At 48.9% G+C, this 20,531-nt stretch overlaps 2 protein-coding genes across 2 annotated transcripts in view; both read right to left on the bottom strand.

Moving 5' to 3' along the window:
• LOC135286566 (M1-specific T cell receptor alpha chain-like) overlaps window positions 1-20,531 on the bottom strand; it is a 210,553-nt gene that overhangs the window by 120,688 nt on the left and 69,334 nt on the right. The gene's annotated exons all lie outside the window — the stretch shown is intronic.
• Window positions 1-20,531, bottom strand: part of LOC135286508 (uncharacterized) — a 39,419-nt gene that overhangs the window by 18,211 nt on the left and 677 nt on the right. The window contains exons 2-5 of the mRNA XM_064399601.1: window positions 17,887-18,492; window positions 3,848-3,892; window positions 876-1,151; window positions 130-237 (exon numbers count right to left, since the gene is read on the bottom strand). Coding sequence (XP_064255671.1) covers window positions 130-237; window positions 876-1,151; window positions 3,848-3,892; window positions 17,887-18,492 — 1,035 coding nt within the window. The remainder of the gene's footprint in view (window positions 1-129; window positions 238-875; window positions 1,152-3,847; window positions 3,893-17,886; window positions 18,493-20,531) is intronic.

Here is a 20,531-nt window from a genome sequence, read left to right as displayed (position 1 = left end):
CCTTGGAACAGCAGCTTGTGTCTGCTGAATGTGTTGTGTCCTGAGTCCTCTGCCCTGGAGAAAATACATTTCCATGCCTTTATCCCCCAGAGAGCAATGTAACTTCACTATCCTGTTTGGGTAACTCACCTTGTGCTGAGGGGGCTGTGCTGTTGCAAACCCTGTCACTGGCCTCTGACACTGTCCTGGTTCTGTTTGGTTCCCCAAACCCTGTTACTGGTTCTTCAGGCTCCTCTTCTGCAGCATGATAAAGAAAAGACATTTTAAACTATAACCACCATTTATACAGGATTAAAAATATGTTTAGATGACATTTCTCATAGAAAATCAGGGGCAAGCACAGAGTGAGCCTCAGCTGGTCGGGATAAATTCCGACATCAATTTGAAGAGTCAATTTCTCCATGCAGTTGCAGGAAACAGAAGAAGTCCCGCATTATTTTGTTTTTATTCATTGAATGGCCTTCAGGACTACAAGAGTAAACCCAACAAATATGACAATCCATTTAGTTAAAAAACTCTCACAACATACTCCACCTTTAACTTTTTGTGTTGGTATTGGAAGGGCTGTTCCAGCTTGTGCTGCAGCAGGTTTGCTGCTATAGGCTAAAATATTGAATCCTAACGAAATGCACATTTTAAAGAAATAGATGGTGTCTTCCCTTTTCTTCCCAAAAAAGGTATCTGAAAGTAATTAAATAGTTGAAAACCAATTTCTTTTAGATGCTTTGAAACATCATTCAGCTCTCCCTGCTGAAATCCCAAATGTCTTTCTAATTTCTGCTGGCTGCCTGGGGCAGTGCTGTCCAGAAGGAGAACACAAAGCCCACAGGCCACTGTCTCCAGGAATAAGTGACAGCTGTGCCACCAAACTGTACCTGGCTGTGCTGTTATGGCGCGGTTGTCGAATTTGGCCATGCAGGTCACCTCCATGTCTTTTGTCAGCCTGACCACTTTAATTGCATTGTACAACCCCTCTGATGTCAAAATGGATGTGCCCTGTTCATAGACGACCTCCTGAGAGGGCATCTCCAAGCTGATGTTCTTTGTAGGGGAGTTCCTTGCCAAACAAGCTGCTTTCCCAGTGCTGCCATCTCCTTCCAGTTTCTTTGATTTCATCACAATGACTTGAGGGTCAGAAGTTTTAGAAATGTCTGTAAAGAAAAGCAAGGTTAGGACAGGATTGATTTTCCTGCAGGCTTGCCCGAGTGCTGAGTGAGCCAAAATTCAGATGTACTCCATCTGCGACTAATTTGTAACATTGTCCTTCACTGTCTTTTATGTCATTATTCCTTGCCGTTAGTGGTACAAGTAACAAAAGAAGATTGCTTAAACTCACAACCAGCTGTGTTACAACAAAACTATTGGTGTCAAAATAATTTAGTACCAAACCAATAATTGTGGTACCATAATTTATTTATTAGAGAAAATACCCTTCCTTCTAGGTGAGATTATATATGGCAAATCAAGGGTGATCTGAAAAACCACTGTCAGGATTTAACTCAGATTAGCCATCTGAATTAGAGAAAAAACATGGAAGTGAAAGAATCCTCCAGCAGCCTTCCTTGCCAGAAAGGGCTCAGCTTATGAAAGGCTGTCAGACACATCCACAAAGACTGGCGTGTCTGCTTAGACAGGAGCATCCTGGGGTGTCTCTTGGGTAAAGAGTGGTGCATTTGGCTTTTCATTTTGCATGGTGTCTGCATTGCGGGTGGGTCAAGAGATGCCCCAGCTCTGACATTTTGTTCATCCCAGGGTACTGATGGAAGGTTGATCAAGGAGCTCTGATTTTACCCCCTTTCCCCATCAGCCCTATGCCACTGCTGAGGAACTGAGGTGAAAGGCAAATCGTGCTGTGCCACAACTTCATGGATCAGCTCTCCTGATCAAACAGGCAGAACTGCACACTTGTCCACACCTACAGCAACCAGACACCCACCAGATATCCAGCATTTCCTTCCCAGCTGTTGGCCAGATCCTGTCAGTGCTGTGCATTCTGTGTTCTCTGAGAAAACCTTGAAAGGCTTTTCATGTGGTCTCCTCTCCAGGCTTTCCAAACAGCCAGAATACAAACAGGCTGCTCCTCTGCAATAGCTCCCTGGGCAGGATCTTCAGCAAGCAATAATGTACCCAGTGCAGTTGCAGCTGAGAGAGCAGAAGATTTGTTTTATCTGACCCCAGAAGGCTCATCCGAGTCCCACTGGTTTGCATTACCAGTCAAAACAGCCATGAATTCCTACCACTGCTTGCTTCTGGGAAGGGATTTGCGTTTTATGTTTATGTTCAAATTTATTTGGAGAAAAATTTGTTCTTTTCCTTTGCTTTCATCTTACAAAGTCACAGAATGAACCCTATATTCCAGAAAGTAATGGATCTTAGCACTCTTAATGTATGTTTAATCTGGAATAATCCAACCTGAACCAAAAGGAAAGCCTGCTCTGTCCTTGACTGAGGCCTCAACAGAATATGCCTGGAGTATCCCACAGTGGCACTAATGCTTGCTATTTTATGTCATTTTGATTTGGGGAACTGGCAAAAGCCTGGATACTAAAGTATTTATACTCTAAATATCTTAAAATGCATATTTTAAGTTGCAGCTCCCAAAGTAATTCAGAACTAAATTGGGGAGGTTGCTCACATCCTGAAAATATTGGCTTCAGCTTATTAAGTATCTCAGCAGACTTGAAAGGGACTATGATACTTTAAGCTCAATCTCTTTACTGTCAAACATAATTCCAGAGTCCCTGTGCAGCTCTGAAAATATCCTGTCTTTAGCTATTAAAAGAAAACCATTGAACAGCATGGAAAGAAGAGGTCTTTCTGCAGACTGGTAAGTTTACATTCCTTTGTCCCTTTGGAATTGGAAATGCACTAAGATTGTTCCCAAATACACATTTATTCCCATGCAACATATCCCACAGGCATGGAGAGATATTCAGCAGCACCCAAGGCAGTCCCACATCTTTCTGGAAGGAGAGCAGGAGGTTTTGGGATGCAAAATAACATGGGACGTTATTGACACACTTTAAGATGTGCAGACCTCTGAAAGCAAAGCAGCAATTCCTGAGGGATGGACCTGATACTTTAGGATCACAGAGATCATCAAAAACCCCTCTGCCACCTCAACATTCACATTTCCCTAGAAAAGGTGGGGGTGACATGCACCTTTATTTTTCATCACGGAATTCCAAAGAAAGATAGGAATAATTAAGGCTTTTTATAATCCCTACTCCTTACATTGATCTTTTCAGAACACACACAGCCTGGCAGCCAGTTGTCTTTCATTCCAGGAGCTCCTGGATATGAGGCACTTGTGAGAATTGAAGCCCAAGGCTACTCAACATCCTTCCTGCTCTGTCCCCAGGGCAGTGGAATTCCTTACCTGGGGACACTGTCAGTGTGGTGCTGGTGTCAAACGAGAACTTCTTCAAGCAGGCAGTTACAGATCTGTCTCAAAACTCCTCACCACTGGGAGCTCTTCACTGAGCTCTGCATTCCTGCCCCAAGTCAGTCAGTGCAATTCCACTGGAGAATTGGACACTGGACAGTAAATTTGGGCCAGAGTGCTGCCCAAAGTGGGAATAAGTTATCACACGCTAAGCAGTGCCCTGATGGTGTTTGGAGATCATGGAATAATGGTGCTATGCAGAGTCAGCCCAGTTGTTGCTGGGAACCCTTCCTGAGCAGATCCAAGCTGAGGGTTTGGCTTGAAAGCCTGGCTGGAGAGTGAGTGCATTCAAGGGATTACTGCAGCTGAAAATCCTTTCAGTGAACCCAAACCATTAAATTCCCTTGTTCTCCCCCACATTAATTTTAAATGGAGTTTTAGAAATATAGAATAGTCACTTACTTGGTACAACTGTGAGAGTCGTCCCTGGTCCAAATATGAGCTTATCTGTCCTCACACTGCTAAGACTTATTCCAATAACTCACTCTTTTGTCCTGATGTTGAAAAGTATTGTAAAAACAGGTGATGAAAAGCCATCAGATCTAATTGTCCATGAGTGCAAGTCCATGATAACATCCAGAGGTAGATTTACTTCAAAAACTTGAAAGGATAAAAACGTTAATTGAATTGATCAGTGCTTTCTCATAGCTTGACTGAGTATAGAATTTTCAACTTCTCCGTTTCTTCCACCTTTCAGAGCCTTCATGAGCTCTTTTATGTATCCAAGATAAATGGAAATATAGGAAGAATATTGTTCTTTTTATTCACTAGAGCCACCCATCTCCTTTCTTTCCCAAAATATCTCACCTTCTTTCCCTCTTGTTTTTGTACAGGTCCCTATGCTGTTTATATCAGTGTGGTATCCAAGCCCCAAACACAGTGTTATATTTCATAACGAAAACTGTCTCCGATTCACTACACAGAATTGTGGATTATACAGGCAGTCACATGACCTCTTCAGTGGTTTAAGACCCAGCGTACCACATAAAGAAATACCATATGGCTTTCAAGGAAGGATCTAAAATAATATCAGAGAGGTTGAGTTGTTAATGAGAACTTGGGAACCATGTGACACCTCTGAACAGTCTTGGGGAGTTAAGCTGGATAGAAAGCAGGGAAATAATCAGTACTTTTGGTGTTATTTCGGAGCATTTCTTACAATGCAGTCTAATCCCTCTACCTCTCTTCTTGTGGGTAATAGTGGTAGTGTGACAGGAGTCCTGAGATGTAGCAGGCTGGCTCTGGAAGTGCTGAGAGGAATGGATTAAAAGCAGAAAATGCAGGAGGGCTGTAAATTTCTGTAGTGACCTTCCAGCTGGGAATTACCCTTGACAGCCCAGGGTGAACTGCCTCCAGGGATCCTCTAGCATAGACCCTGTTTAGATGCCAGTATCTCTCCTTGCATCTGCCTGGCCATTGCTCAGGGATTCCCTCAGGTTCGCAAGGTCATAGAATTAAAGGAACTCAGTGTGAGTTTGTGGCTGCTCTATCTGCTGCCTGTGGTGCCTCACACAGGTGATGGTGGCTGTCCTAGTTTGAAAGAGAGGAGCCTGCCAAGGAAGGTAGGAACCTCCCTTGGAATGGGGAATATGACCCCCTTCCCTCCAAAGTATTATAACTCTGAAATAAAGGGGCTTTCAGACAAAGATACGGGAAAAGGAATAACAGTTCATTCACAGTATGTGTATGTACAAGGCAAACAAACAACAGCAGCAGCAGCAGCAGCAGCAAAGAGAAGCAGAGAGCCGGTCCCAGCCTGTCCCGGCCGCAGGCGCTTTCCCCTGTGGTGCAGTTCCGGGCACAGCCAGCAGGGGCGCTGCTGGCTCCCGGCCGGGCAGGGCGGGTGCGATGATTGCCCCGCTCCAGCAGGGGGCGCTGTGGCGCGGCTCGGCTGCCTCTCTGCATGTGGGCAATGGTGGGTGGGCAGGCAGGAGAGGTGGATAATGGGGCTCCCATTACAATCCCACAGGAGCAGCTGGTTCCGGTGCCCCTCTGGATAGTGAAACCACCTCTAGCAGGAACCTTGGAGCAGCAGGATGTAATGGCAAAGTAAGAGCACTCACGGTGGTGAACCAAGTGTAGGAGAATCTCAGAAACTCTGGCAGGAGCTGTGGGTGTCTGGGCAGACAAGGGGTGTCAAGTCATAGTGTTGCAAAAATCCCTGAAGTAGTGGCAGACAACAGCAGGGCTGGGTGGGGGATTGCTCCTTTGGACAGCTCACCAGTGATGGCTGATCCTGGGGTCAGGCTGCCACACAGAGAGCATGGCCCAGTGTGCTCCTTGCATTGCTTCCTGGGGCAGCACGCACTGGCTCTGGGCTCCCAATCAGCAAAGGAGCAGAGAAACAAACTGGCAAGCTGTACTCACAGTGCCAAAGGGAAAGAAAAAAAGAAAAACAGGTGAAAAGCACAGAGCAGCAGTGTCTCCAGTCATATGCCCTTGCCGTGTGGCTCCTGAGTTGAGCAGCCCCTCTGGAAGGAAGCAGCAGCCCCTGGCCCCCAGCTCTCAGGGGAACCCCGCTGCCCCTCATCCATTGCGATACTCCCTGAGCCAGGGGAGGCCATGGCCATTCTGAACACAAAACAAAAACAAAACCATGAATGGATAGGGGATTCAAGCCATTCCCAAGACAGAAATATGGGTAGAAAACACGAGAGGAATGGGAAGAAAGAGGTGAGGTTTTCTTGGGACAAATGGAGACATCACTTGGCTCCGGTCCTCATGGGGTGCTAGAAGTGTGTCAGGTGTCTGATGGCAGGACAGCACAGCTGGGCACACACAGAGTCAGCAGTTTTCTGGCATGTACTGATGCAAACTTGCTGACACAAGTGGTTGGTGAGCTGGTCCTCTGTGTGCCACTGAGGAAGAACTGGTGCTGGATGTGAGGTGGTTGGGGCAGCCTTGGCTGCAGTGACCATGCACTGCTTGAGCTCAGGCTCCAGGGAGAAGAGAGCAATGCAAGAACAGGACTGGAGCCCTGGGCTTCAGGAGAGCAGAATCGGGGATCTTCTGGGAAGAATCCCATGGGTTATGTTCCTGGACAGAGGAGGGGTCTAGGAGAGCTGCTCATGTTCAGAGATTACCTCCTTGAACCTCAAGAATCGTTTCCCTTGACAAAGCACTAAGTCATGCATTGCATCAGAAGTCCAAAATGATGAACAAAGAGCTTCTGAATAAATTCATAAAGGGTAAATACAAATGTCCTGGCTTGTAAAATAAGCATGTATTCTATTTTGCCATCTGTTGGGGGTTAGGCAGTTTTTTCTTATCTCTTTCAAGAACAATGACACTGCCAGGAAGATAATCTCCTGCTAATGGGCTATATAATGTCCTGGCTTGTAAAATAAGCATGTATTCTTTTTTTGCCATCTCTTGGGGGTTAGGCAGTTTTTCTTATCTCTTTCAAGAACCATGACACTGCCAGGATGATAATCTCCTGCTAATGGGCTATTGAATTACTCACTGTGGCTGGTAAGATTAGTTACATCATCCCATTGGGAGATGCTCCACCCAGAGGGAGGAGCCAAGCATCCCTGCCACCATAAAACAAGCATTTCTGAGACCACAGACAGCCTTCTTCGCTGGATTTCCTAGAGGAATCAGGAACCAAGGCCCAGCTGCTCCTTCGCCGCATTTTCGGAAGGGATCTACACCCTTCTGCAGATCGCCGCTCCAGGAGGAGCAGCCACCGTTTGGCTGGACTGCTATCAGCACCCTGATTTCTCAGGGTGTCAGGTTTTTCTCACTCTGCCAGTGGTTTTTTGCTTGTGCTAAATTACATTGTTATTTAATTTTTTTCTTCCTAGTAAAGAACTGTTATTCCCGTTCCCATATCTTTGCCTGAGAGCCCTTTTAATTCTGAAGTTGTGATAATTCGGAGGGAGGGGGTTTACCTTTTCCATTTCACAGGAGGCTTTTGCCTTCCTTCACAGGCTCCTGTCTTTTCAAACCAAGACAGATTTTGGCGCCCAACGTGAGGCACGAGGGCATTGAGAAAAAAAAAAAGGGGATTAACAGTTGTTAGGTAGCGTAATTTGTAAGTACCACCATGTGGTCTAGTTTTCCCTGGTTTGGGTGGCATGTGGTCGCAAGTGTATACTTCCCATTTACAGGCCCTTATCTAAATATGGGTCCTATAACTAAGGCCACTGTATCCGTTATCAAGTTTGTCCTCTGGGTGAAGGATTCATGGATCTTTAATTTCCTCTGGATGGCAGGTACATGGATTCAGAGCTATCACACACTAACTGCATGTTTTTGGAGTTACTTTAATAATGGTACCTACTGTGAGGAAATGACACGGGGGGAAACTTTCTCCCAACCTTTTAACCATCTTTTTGGGTCTGCTCCACCAGTTTTCGAAGGGTTAAGATCCACTTTAAGTGCTAATGATATCATACAATGGGTGGTGTTGCTGATATGCCTGTTATGTTTAGCACTCAGAGATAGGAGAAGATTAACCTGGATAACTACCCTGACACCTACACCAGAGACTAGGGGTGCTGCTGCAGAGCCTGACACTACCCCAGAGACTGGAGATGCTGCTGCTCCAGAGCCTGACCCTGCCCCACAGCCTGCCTCAGAAACGAACTACCCAGATTGGGTGAGGGTGCTGGTTAAGGAGATGCAGGAGATGCAAGAGATGCTGAAGGAGTGCATTTCACCAGCTGGTGAGAAGCCCGCCTTTTGCCTTGAAGAGGGACAGTCTAATAGTACAGCTGTGGAACCCACAAATATTACAACTGTCCAGGTTCCAACTGAACCACAAAGGCAGTCACAGCCAGCAGCAGTTGCCCCGGTAGAAAGAAGGAGGTCTAAGATGAAAGCAGAGCACCCAGGTAGAGATAGGAATGGAGGAATCTCACAACCCACAGGGGAGCCAGAAGTTGCGATCATCACCGAGTCCCTGACGTACGAAAGTCTCCGTAATCTGCACAAAGACATTGTGCGACGAGGGCGTGAGGCTTATACTACCTGGCTACTCCGGGTCTGGGACCTTATGGGTACAGGCGTGCAGCTGGACAGTCGTGAGGCAAGGAACTTGGGACCCTTAACCCAGGACTCAGGTATGAATCAGATTTTTGTAAGGGAGCCAGGATCCCTTTCTCTCTGGGAGCGGCTTTTAATGAGTGTCAGAGAGAGGTTTGTCCACAGGGAGAGAATGCAGGAGCACCACCATAGAATGCGTTGGAAGACCCTGGAGGAAGGGATCCAACAGTTAAGGGAAGTGGCAGTATTAGAGATACTCTTTGGGAGGGATGGACAACATAATAATGACCCCGACAAGGTCAGGTGCAGAGGGCAAATGCTGTGGAGTCTGGCAAATCTGGGGCCATCTCAGTACACCACTTTCATTGCAACAATTGATGCTGACACTAACCGAGAGACAGTGGGCTCTGTTGCCAACAAACTTAGGAATTATGAGAGTATGATTAATGGCCCAATGCAGGCTCATATCTCAGCTGTGATTAAGGAGTTCAAAGAAGAGATGAGGGAGGAAATGAGGAAGGTTAATGCAGCACCTGTACGAGTCGCAGGCCCCAAAGTCAGAGCCCAACATTCCCCAGCTAGAGAGAGAGGGTACACCCCAAGGGCTAATCTGTGGTTTTTCCTGCGTGACCACGGGGAAGACATGGGGAGGTGGGATGGGAAACCCACTTCTGTCCTGGCAGCATGGGTCCGTCAACTCAAGGAGGGAAACTCTAACCGGGGGAGTTCCACCAAGGTGAAGGTAGCCTCAACCTCCCATGACCAAGCTTTTGGGTACGATCTGTCAGATCCCCTTGAAGGGACCTCTAGTATGTATACCCAGGAGAGGAATAATAACCAGTGTTAGAGGGGCCCTGCCTCTAGCCAGGGAGAGGCACGGGAAAACCGGATCTTCTGGACGGTGTGGATCCGATGGCCTGGCACATCAAAGCCACAAAAATACGATGCCCTAGTTGATACTGGTGCGCAGTGTACCCTGATACCATCAGGACATGTGGGGGCAGAGCCTGTTTCTATTGCTGGTGTGACAGGGGGATCACAGCAATTGACCCTGGTGGTAGCCGAGGTGAGCCTGACTGGGAAGGAATGGCAGAAACATCCTATAGTGACTGGCCCAGAGGCCCCGTGTATTCTGGGCATAGACTTCCTCCGGAACGGCTATTACAAAGACCCAAAGGGACTCAGGTGGGCTTTTGGCATAGCTGCTGTAGAGGCAGGGGACATTAAGCAATTGAACACCTTGCCTGGACTGTCAGAAAACCCGTCTGCAGTAGGACTCCTGAGAGTGGAAGAGGAACTAGTGCCAATTGCGACCTCGACAGTGCACCGCCGGCAGTATCGGACGGATCGAGATGCCGTGATCCCCATCCACAGAATGATTCGTGAGCTGGAGAGCCAAAGGGTAGTCAGCAAAACCCACTCACCCTTCAACAGCCCCATCTGGCCTGTGCGCAAATCTGACGGAGAATGGAGATTGACTGTGGACTATCGTGCCTTGAATGAAGTGACTCCACCGCTGAGCGCCGCTGTACCGGATATGCTGGAACTCCAGTACGAGCTGGAGTCCAAGGCAGCGAAGTGGTATGCCACTATTGATATTGCTAATGCGTTTTTCTCCATTCCTCTGGCAGCAGAATGCAGGCCTCAGTTTGCTTTCACCTGGAAGGGCGTGCAGTACACCTGGAACCGACTGCCCCAGGGGTGGAAACACAGTCCCACTATCTGCCATGGACTGATCCAGACTGCACTAGAAAAGGGTGAGGCTCCAGAACACCTGCAGTACATCGATGACATCATTGTGTGGGGGAAAACAGCAGCAGAAGTGTTTGAGAAAGGTAAGAAGATCATCCAGATACTGCTAGAATCTGGCTTTGCCATCAAGAAGAGCAAAGTCAAGGGACCTGCCCGAGAAATCCAGTTCCTGGGAGTGAAATGGCAAGACGGACGGCGCCAGATTCCCACTGAGGTCATCAACAAGATCACCGCTATGTCCCCACCAACCAGCAAGAAGGAAACACAAGCTTTCCTAGGTGCCATAGGTTTTTGGAGGATGCACATTCCCGAGTACAGCCAGATTGTGAGCCCTCTTTACCTGGTTACCCACAAAAAGAACGATTTCCACTGGGGCCCTGAGCAGCAACAAGCCTTCACCCAGATCAAGCAGGAAATCGCTCATGCTGTAGCCCTTGGCCCAGTCAGAACAGGACCAGAAGTCAAAAATGTGCTCTACTCTGCAGCCGGGAACAATGGTTTGTCCTGGAGCCTTTGGCAGAAGATGCCTGGTGAGACTCGAGGTCGACCATTGGGATTCTGGAGCCGAAGTTTCAAAGGGTCCGAAGCCAACTACACCCCAACAGAGAAGGAAATCTTGGCTGCCTATGAAGGAGTTCAAGCCGCCTCGGAAGTGATTGGCACGGAAGCACAACTCCTCCTGGCACCCCGACTACCAGTGCTGGGGTGGATGTTCAAAGGAAAGGTTCCTACTACCCACCACGCCACCGACACCACATGGAGCAAATGGATTGCCCTCATCACCCAGCGCGCCCGTATTGGAAACCTGAATCGCCCTGGGATTTTAGAGATAATTATGAACTGGCCAGAAGGTGAAAACTTTAGTCTCACTGACGATCAGGAGCAGATACAAGTGACAAGAGCTGAAGAAGCTCCACCCTATAACCAACTACCAGCAGAGGAAACACGTTACGCTCTTTTCACTGACGGTTCTTGTCACATCGTAGGGATGAACCGGAAGTGGAAAGCAGCTGTATGGAGCCCCACACGACAGGTTGCACAAGCTACCGAAGGAGAAGGTGGATCGAGCCAACTTGCTGAACTCAAGGCCGTTCAGCTGGCCCTGGACATTGCTGAAAAGGAGAGGTTGCCAAAGCTCTACCTTTATACTGATTCATGGATGGTAGCCAATGCTCTATAGGGCTGGCTGGGAAGGTGGAGAAAAGCCAACTGGCAACGTAAAGGAAAACCAATCTGGGCTGCTGATATATGGAAAGACATTGCCTCTCGGGTGGAGAAACTAACGGTGAAAGTCCGTCATGTAGATGCCGATGTCCCCAAAAGTCGGGCTAATGAGGAACACCGAAACAACGAACAGGTAGATCAGGCAGCGAGAATAGAAGTGTCAAAGATAGACTTAGATTGGCACCATAAGGGGGAGTTGTTCCTGGCTCGATGGGCTCACGATGCCTCGGGTCATCAGGGCAGAGATGCCACCTACAAGTGGGCACGAGACCGAGGGGTGGATCTAACCATGGACAGTATTTCTCAGGTTATCCACGACTGTGAGTCATGTGCTGCCATCAAACAGGCCAAGCGGGTGAAGCCCCTGTGGTATGGGGGGCGGTGGTCCAAGTACAAGTATGGGGAGGCCTGGCAGATTGACTACATCACACTGCCCCAGACACGCCAAGGCAAGCGCTACGTGCTGACCATGGTGGAAGCCACCACTGGATGGCTAGAGACCTACCCTGTACCTCATGCCACTACCCGGAACACCATCTTAAGCCTGGAAAAGCAAGTCCTATGGAGACATGGCACACCTGAAAGGATTGAATCTGACAACGGCACCCATTTCAAGAACGGCCTTATCAACACCTGGGCCAGAGAACATGATATCGAATGGATATATCATATCCCCTATCATGCTCCATCTGCTGGCAAAGTTGAACGGTGCAACGGACTCCTTAAGACTACCCTGAAGGCACTTGGTGGGGGAACATTTAGAAACTGGGAAAATAACCTAGCAAAAGCAACCTGGATAGTCAACACCCGAGAGTCCATCAATCGAGCTGGCCCTGCCCAGTCTGAACCCTTGCACACAACAGATGGAGATAAAGTCCCTGTGGTACATATGAAGGGTATTTTAGGGAAAGCTGTCTGGATTAATCCCACCTCAGGCAGAGACAAACCCATCCGTGGGATTGTTTTTGCTCAAAGACCTGGTTACACTTAGTGGGTAATGCAGAAAGATGGGGAAACCCGTTGTGTACCACAGGGAAACCTGGTCTTAAGTGAAAACTGAGTATAAGATTTCATTGTGACACAGATAGAAATAGAATAAGGGATGGATAATGTCCTGGCTTGTAAAATAAGCATGTATTCTATTTTGCCATCTGTTGGGGGTTAGGCAGTTTTTTCTTATCTCTTTCAAGAACAATGACACTGCCAGGAAGATAATCTCCTGCTAATGGGCTATATAATGTCCTGGCTTGTAAAATAAGCATGTATTCTTTTTTTGCCATCTCTTGGGGGTTAGGCAGTTTTTCTTATCTCTTTCAAGAACCATGACACTGCCAGGATGATAATCTCCTGCTAATGGGCTATTGAATTACTCACTGTGGCTGGTAAGATTAGTTACATCATCCCATTGGGAGATGCTCCACCCAGAGGGAGGAGCCAAGCATCCCTGCCACCATAAAACAAGCATTTCTGAGACCACAGACAGCCTTCTTCGCTGGATTTCCTAGAGGAATCAGGAACCAAGGCCCAGATGCTCCTTCGCCGCATTTTCGGAAGGGATCTACACCCTTCTGCAGATCGCCGCTCCAGGAGGAGCAGCCACCATTTGGCTGGACTGCTATCAGCACCCTGATTTCTCAGGGTGTCAGGTTTTTCTCACTCTGCCAGTGGTTTTTTGCTTGTGCTAAATTACATTGTTATTTCATTTTTTTCTTCCTAGTAAAGAACTGTTATTCCCGTTCCCATATCTTTGCCTGAGAGCCCTTTTAATTCTGAAGTTGTGATAATTCGGAGGGAGGGGGTTTACCTTTTCCATTTCACAGGAGGCTTTTGCCTTCCTTCACAGGCTCCTGTCTTTTCAAACCAAGACAACAAAGCAACCAGAAGTGATTCCAATTCCTAGTTTTGATGCCTATAGCTGAGAGATTCTTAGTGGGAAGTGCCATTTCTGGTGTCCAGGTCTTGTTCTTCACCCACATCTGCTTCTGGCCATTGTTGGATCTGAAATTAAAAGGATCCTTTTCTTGTCTGTGCTCTCAGAAAAAGAGAAGAATATGATGCTGAGCTAAAATGGAAACATGTAAGTACAGAAGGTTCCTGCCCACTTGTTCAACTGGAGCTGGTTATCAAATGTCTAAAATGACCTGTTTGTGAGAGCCAAGATCTCAGGTTGAATGGTGAAGAAATTGGTTGTGGAAAAAATAGGTGAGGTGATCTACTGTTTGAGTAATTCTGGAAATGAAATTTGTGTATGTGCACAGAGTTGTCTGAGGAAAATGAGACGAGGTATAGCCATCGTGTTTCCCCCTTCAAGGGAAGGGAGGGAGACAGTTTGTGTGTGGTGGTTCAGTTGTTTTCAGTCACTGTGGTACGTAGTCCACACTGTGCTAGACAGTTCTACAAAAACATTTGGGGGTTTTTCAGTGCCAGGTGCTGTCTCCTCTTTCATGTCTTTGTAGTGCTGCCTTTTGTTTTGCTGTCCCTCTACACTGCTCTACTTCTGAACATCTAACACTGTTCCAGTGGATTCTCTCCACTAAAAAGAACATTATCATCCTTGCTTTTTTTGACAGATTGGACAGTTAGTGTTTTTGGCAGAATGGACCCTTAGTCACTGAAACATTGCCACAACACTTTGGAAAGGAATATTGTTGTTAAAAGTGTCTCACAGAAGGGATCTGATTACTGGTTTGTCTTTTAACACACAACAAGAGAGTCAGGGTTAAATACTTGAAAAATTTTCTGGGGAGCATCTCTCAAGCTTATACATTTTCAAGTAATTTTCATTCTATATTTTCTAAGTCTTCTAGACCTTCAAGCATTACTGTCCTCAAAGCCTATTTGCATGCCAGAGGCAAAATCAGTGCATGTTTAAGAATTGTTCAGGATTTATTTTGGTTCAGCTGATGGTGCTTTAATTGACTCTATCTGCTGTTGTTATAGTTGACTGAAGTTGGCCTTTAATTTGATTGGTATCTTAATCATATAATTAGTGGTAGCCTGCAATTCTTGAACATTTTCCTAATCCTGCTGCAATAATCAGGGATGTTTTCAACTTTAACAGGTGGTGGAGGTCAGGATTTTTCCTCTTCTTTCTCTCAGGGAATTTTTCTCCCTTTTGTTGCCTGAGAGATTATAAGGATGGATCCTTTTAGAGACAAAGGATGTGACTGGGATGTTGAATAGGGAGAGGGGTGCAGTTGTCTTCCCTCTTAGCTTGGGGGCATTCTCTTGGGAATTGAAGAAATGAGATTTTGGCTGGGGGTGAAGTCAGGGAGCTGGGCTCAGCTCCTTGCTGGCACTCGCTCTGGGGATTGGAGGCGGTCACAGTCTTGGTGCTTGGCTGCTGCTGCGGGGAGAATTCACTGCCACCACGGAGTTCTGTCCTTCACTGCTCCTCCTACCGTGGCTGAGCCTTTGCGTGTAAGGGCAGTCATTGAACTGGTACCTCTCTTAAATCCCATCTCTCAGTGAAAGACACTCTCCATCAGTTCAGGTGCCTCAGGGGACACCTGGGAGCCAGACCCCTTAGCCCCTCTGGAGGGAGCATCTCCTGGCTGTTTGTGGGGGCCTGCCTGCCACTGCCCAGCCCCGCTGGTTTCTGCCACTGCTTCAGGGATTTTTCTACACTTTAACTCCACACCCCATGTCTGCCTGACATCATGCAGCTCTTGGCACATCTCTGGAGTGTTTGCTACTGTTTGCCACTCTGGGTGTGTTCGCCTCTGCCCTTCCAGCTGCTCCTTCTCAGACTCCAGCTACAGCTCCTTTTGCCATCTGCTGGGGCACCAGGACCAACTCTTCCTGTGGGATTGTAATGGGAGCCCCACTGTCCGTCTCTCCTGCCTGCCCACCCACCATTGCCCACATGCAGAGAGGCAGCCGAGCCGCGCCACAGCGCCCCCTGCTGGAGCGGGGCAATCATCGCACCCGCCCTGCCCGGCCGGGAGCCAGCAGCGCCCCTGCTGGCTGTGCCCGGAACTGCACCACAGGGGAAAGCGCCTGCGGCCGGGACAGGCTGGGACCGGCTCTCTGCTTCTCTTCGCTGCTGCTGCTGCTGTTGTTTGTTTGTCTTCCTACACATACTGGTAAAGAATTATTATTCCCGTAACTTTTCGTGAAAGCCCCTTTATTTGAAAGTTATAACAATTTGGAGGGAAGGGGGTAATATTCCCTGTTCCAAGGGAGATTCCTGCCTTCCTTGGCCAGCAGCTGTCTTTCAAATCAAGACAGAAAGGTTGCTTAAGGCGCACTGAATTTGATCTTAAATGCTTTCAGGTTTGGATCAGATACCATTTCTTGGGACAGTCTATTTCATCACTGTAGTTAAAAAAAACATTCTTCATTGTATCTTGTCTATCCTCTCTTTGTGTAAAACTATTACCCCTTGTCGCATCGCTACGGCCTATAGTAAAAGTCTTTCCCCATAATTTTTTAAGCCTCCTTCATTTAAAAGCAGCATTTTTCATTTTCACCTTCTGTGGTCGTATGAAAGACTCACTCACAGCTGCATTCCCATCCCCGCATGGAGATAATTTGCCTCAGGCAGAGGAGAAAACTTCCCTTGCAATGTCTGTGAGTTCCTTGCTAGAGGAGGACGCTTAGAGCAATATTACCAAGAGAAGTTACTTTTAAATAATTGAGATAAACACATGGCTTTGCAACGTTAAGGAAGAACAAGCATTCTCAATTGACCGGTCTATTGTCTGCTTTCTGGAGCTTGACAAGTCTATTTCTGGCCATGGCTTGTTAATGTAGGAGGCAATCCTGGGCAGAGTAGATGGGAGGAAAATCAACTGGGAAATGATGAGTAGAAGCTCTTTCTCCCTCCCTTGCAGAAATCAAAGGCCAGTGCAGGAGGACTGCAAGGGACAGTCATGTGACAAATTTCCCTGTCAGCAATTTCTTGTCTACACTAAATGCACCCATATCTTCCAGGCTCTCCTGATATGTCAGCTGTTCCCTCCCTTGTGTTCCTGGTCCTTCCCTGCATTTGTTCCCCTCTGTCCATGTCCTCCCCAGGCTTGGGAGCCCAGCAGGGGACACAGCTGTCCCCAGCCCCAGCAGTGCTGAGCTGAAGAGGATTCCTCCCCAGTGAGCAAGGAGTCAGGTCAACATGCCGGGAGGCTGCATGGACAAACGAGGCTGGGAAAACGTGGGCCCACTGCTGAATGGGATGGGGACCAGATGACAGAGGATATGGGACAGGGCTGAGGTCCTGAATGCTTTATTCACCTCAGGCTTCAGCAGCCAGAACAGCATTGAGGAATTTCATTTCCCACAGACCATGGGGAGAGGATGAGCACACAATATCTACTCCTGAAAGAAACATGAAAATGAGCAGTTCCCTAATCCATAATGAAGAATTTTGTCCAGAAAGTCCAGTGAAGTCACTGCTGTGAGCACACCTGAATGAAGAATGCACAACATCCACCTTCCTCTCATCCACCAAGATCCTTTGTCTCACTATAGAACACTGTAAACGTGGCTACTCAAGATTCCCACTTTCCAAAGCTGTGCTGGGTGTCCATGAGAAGGGAGGGCTGGGAGGTACTCCAGGTGCCAGAGCAGAGATTCTCTTTTATATGCACGGTGAAGACCAGGATGGTGCAGGTGGTCTCAGGTGATGGTGGAGCAGATACTGACCCTACAGCCCAAAGAGTTCTCCACAGAAGCAACTGAATATGTCCTGAACAGGTCTGGGACTCCATGCGGAGCTCATGCTGGGGCCGGTTTCTGACAGGAACTGTGGTCTCATGGAACAAGTAGCCCATGTCATAGCAGCTTCTCTGGGACAACCTGCAGGGATCCACTCTGAAGCAGTCTATTCCTGAGGGACTGCATGGTGAACTACAGACCCAAACTGGAGGAATTTAAGAAGTACTGCAGTCAATGCAAAAAAAAAAAAGAGAGTTGAATAATTATTGGAGAAATGTCTCCCCTGGCGTGGACTCCACACTCTGGAGAAGGAGAAGGGCACGAGAAGGAAGAAGGGCATGAGAAGGAAGAAGTGGCAGAGAAAATGGGTTATGAACTGATGGTTGCATTCCCCATTTCTGTGCAATGTTTGGGTAGATGAGAGGTTTTTAGACGTGTCCAATTTTTTCTCATTATCCTGCTCTGATCTGATTCACAAAAAATTAAATTAATTTCTCCAAGTCCACGTATTTGCAAAGGCTGACACTCTTACGACATGTCCATGTCCTTATCTCAACCCACAAGCCTTAAATGCATTATTTTCCCCCTGTCTAATTAAGGAGTAGGGGCACTGAGACAGCAGCTTGCTGAGCCCCTGCAGGACAACCAAAGTCAACTAACCACACCTCAACTCCTTCTTCCTGGTCAGGCTCTCTGTAGCAGCCACCGTGTAGAGCAATGTCATCCCTGCTGATTTGGCTTTCCTGAACAGCCTGGCTGCACCCACCACAGCACTCTGGAAGCTCCAGCAACACATCCCCATCATCCCATGGCTCTGCAGCCAAGGCACCAAGGAGAAATGAGGCCATGCTGGACAGGAGCCCAGGCAACCTGCACTAAACCTGCACTTGCCCAAACTGCAGCCTGTGCAGTTCCCAGGACAGATCCTCCTGCACCATCAATGGTACCAGCCCTTCTAGCAGCCCTCCCTGCAGTGCCTTTTAGTGCCACCAAGCCAGAGGGATGTTTCCTGCACCTGCCATTGCCTGAGAAGAGCCCTGGGGAGCAGCTGCCAGTAGGAAATGCTGAGTGATCTGTCTTCCCCATCTGCTGGTTTTTGGTTCGCTCTGCAGCAGGGCTGCTCCAGGGTGGTTCTGCTCCACAGTAATATGTGGCTGCATCTTCTGGCTCTGCTGCCAGGAGCTGCAGCGAAAATAAGTTCTCGGAGCTCTCCACTCTTCCCTTAAAGCGATCTTGCAAACCTTCTCCATACTCATCACCCTCCTTGTAAATCCATTCCAGAGATCCAGCTGGGCCCTGACGGTACCAGTACATGTAGTAGCTGCTCATATCATCTTCATTCATGCTGCACTCAAAAGTGACTGCATTTCCCTCTTGCACGGTCTGTTCCCTGGGGAGCTGATCCAAGGACACCTGGCCAGTGACTGCTGCAGAGAGCAAGAACAAGGTGCAGTCACTGCAAGATTCAGCAAATGTCAGGGCAGTGCTGGTGGAGCTTTGGATTGGCACTGGACCTGTGGAAGGACAAAATCCTGCTCTTGGAAGCCAGCTGACACAAATGGGCAGAGCTGGTAGCAGCTAGCAAGGCTCACAAGGAAGGACACACCACATTTCCCTCCCTCATTTTGCCAATCATACAGGAAGCTTCTTCTGATTTTCCCTAAAGAAGCTGGAAGGATTTGCACCAATGGGGGCCAAAGTCCTTTGTCCTTGCCAAGACAGAATGGTGAGGAACCCACTCTTCTGCCTGTGAACCAGGTCTGGGTGAGCACAGCAAAGACAAAGGGCTGTCCCAGGCAGTGGGGTTGTGCCCTGTGCTGCCATGCCCCAGCTGGGCTGTGCCAGAGGGGCCGCAGTGCCCCAGGAGCAGTGTCCAGTGCCAGGCAAAGCGCTGGGCCCCGAGATGTGAGTGCAGCAGGGAGGTGCCCTGCGTGTGCCCAGGCTGCAGAGGAGGCAGCTGGCATGGAGGTGCCGAGCTCAGAGGCACAAGAGGAGCAGGGCTGCTCTCCCCGTGCCCCACAGGCATGGCTGGGCAGCTCCAGCCAAGGCACAGCTCTGGCTGCCAGCGCTCAGCACAGCTCCCCAGAGCCCTGCAGAGCCCAGGGCCACGCTCAGCTCCTGGGGCCATCAGCCCTTGCCTTCACTCACCTACAATGGGCAAGAAGCCCAGACATAGGGCACTCCACATGGCCAGGACTGCTCTGCGTGGCCTCTCTCCAGCTTCTCTGAGCCTGCACAGCAGCTCTGCCCACTCCTGCCCTGCCTGGGCCTGTGTCACTGCTCTCAGGCCCAGTCCCTGCTGGTCCCTCCCTCTGCCTATGACAACAGTGATGGGGAGAGGTGGGGCACGAGGGGCAGAACTTGAAGCTCTTGGTGCTCTCCTGTGTGTCTCTCACTCTGGGTGGTGCAATAGCAGATCATTTTTGGGCACTAAATGCTGTGGTGAGTTAAAGGTGACATGGTTATGAGGGGCCAGCCCAGGCCTTTCTCTCAGGAAGCCTTGCAGGCTGCTGCTGGGACTTTGGAGGCAACTGGGAGGCTGTCTGCTTGTGCTTCCCCTGGCCCTGGCTCTGCTGAGCTGCTTCTCCCTCATAGGACACCCCAATTCAGCTTGGCCAGAGCATGCCTAAGCCAAAGTGCTCCTCACCCTGCTCCCTGCACTCTGGCCCTGCACCCTGCTGGCTCCCCAGTGGTGACATTTCTCCAGCTGCCTCTTCCTGTCAAAGCCCTCCCAGACCCCTGCCCAGCAGCAAAAGCAACCCAGCAATCTGCAGGTGCTTTGCATGTCCCATTTGAGAAGGGGAGCAAGGAAGGCTGAGTGGGACTGGAGCCAGGCAGTCACCAGGCTGACTGGATGACAGAAGAACCTGGAACCTCCTCTACAGCGTAGAACATTGCAATTGGGACTCAGGAGAAGGAAAGCCTCAGTGCTGGGAAAGGAGCTCTGATGAAAGGCCAGGATCCCTGGTGCTGCATGGGGATGGCACCTGATTATCTTTGGAACATCCCTGAACCACTTTGGAATTCACCATCTCAGCATCATGGGCACTGAGCCCGACCCGAGCTGGTTTGTGTTAAAGCCCAGCTGGGTTTCCTGTCCCCGTGTGAACAGCGCAGAAGTAGCGGGCAGAGTCCCGGGGCTGCAGCGTCAGCAGGGAGAGATAAACCTCGGACCGGGAATTGTCCCGGGACATCTTGGCCCGCCCCTGCACTAATTGGTCAAAATAAAGAATTTTCGGGTCAGAACCAATAAAGGACAACCACTCGAGGCTTCCTCCGGGTGACTGACGGTACCAGTAAATTCCATGACTCTTAAACGGGTATCCGGAGCCGCGACAGGAGAGGCTGATGGAGTCCCCGGGAGCTCGCAGCCCTCCGCCGGCCTCCTGCAGCCTCGGCTGTGCCCAGAGCCCTGCGGAGGGAGAGCGCAGGAATCGGGCAGGGCGCGAGCACGGACCGAGGGCGC

Source organism: Passer domesticus, chromosome 27 (assembly GCF_036417665.1).
Source record: "Passer domesticus isolate bPasDom1 chromosome 27, bPasDom1.hap1, whole genome shotgun sequence".
Classification (NCBI taxonomy): Eukaryota; Metazoa; Chordata; class Aves; order Passeriformes; family Passeridae; genus Passer; species Passer domesticus.
The sequence above is the reverse complement of the archived record's forward strand: the minus strand, read 5'-3'. Positions and strand labels throughout refer to the sequence as shown.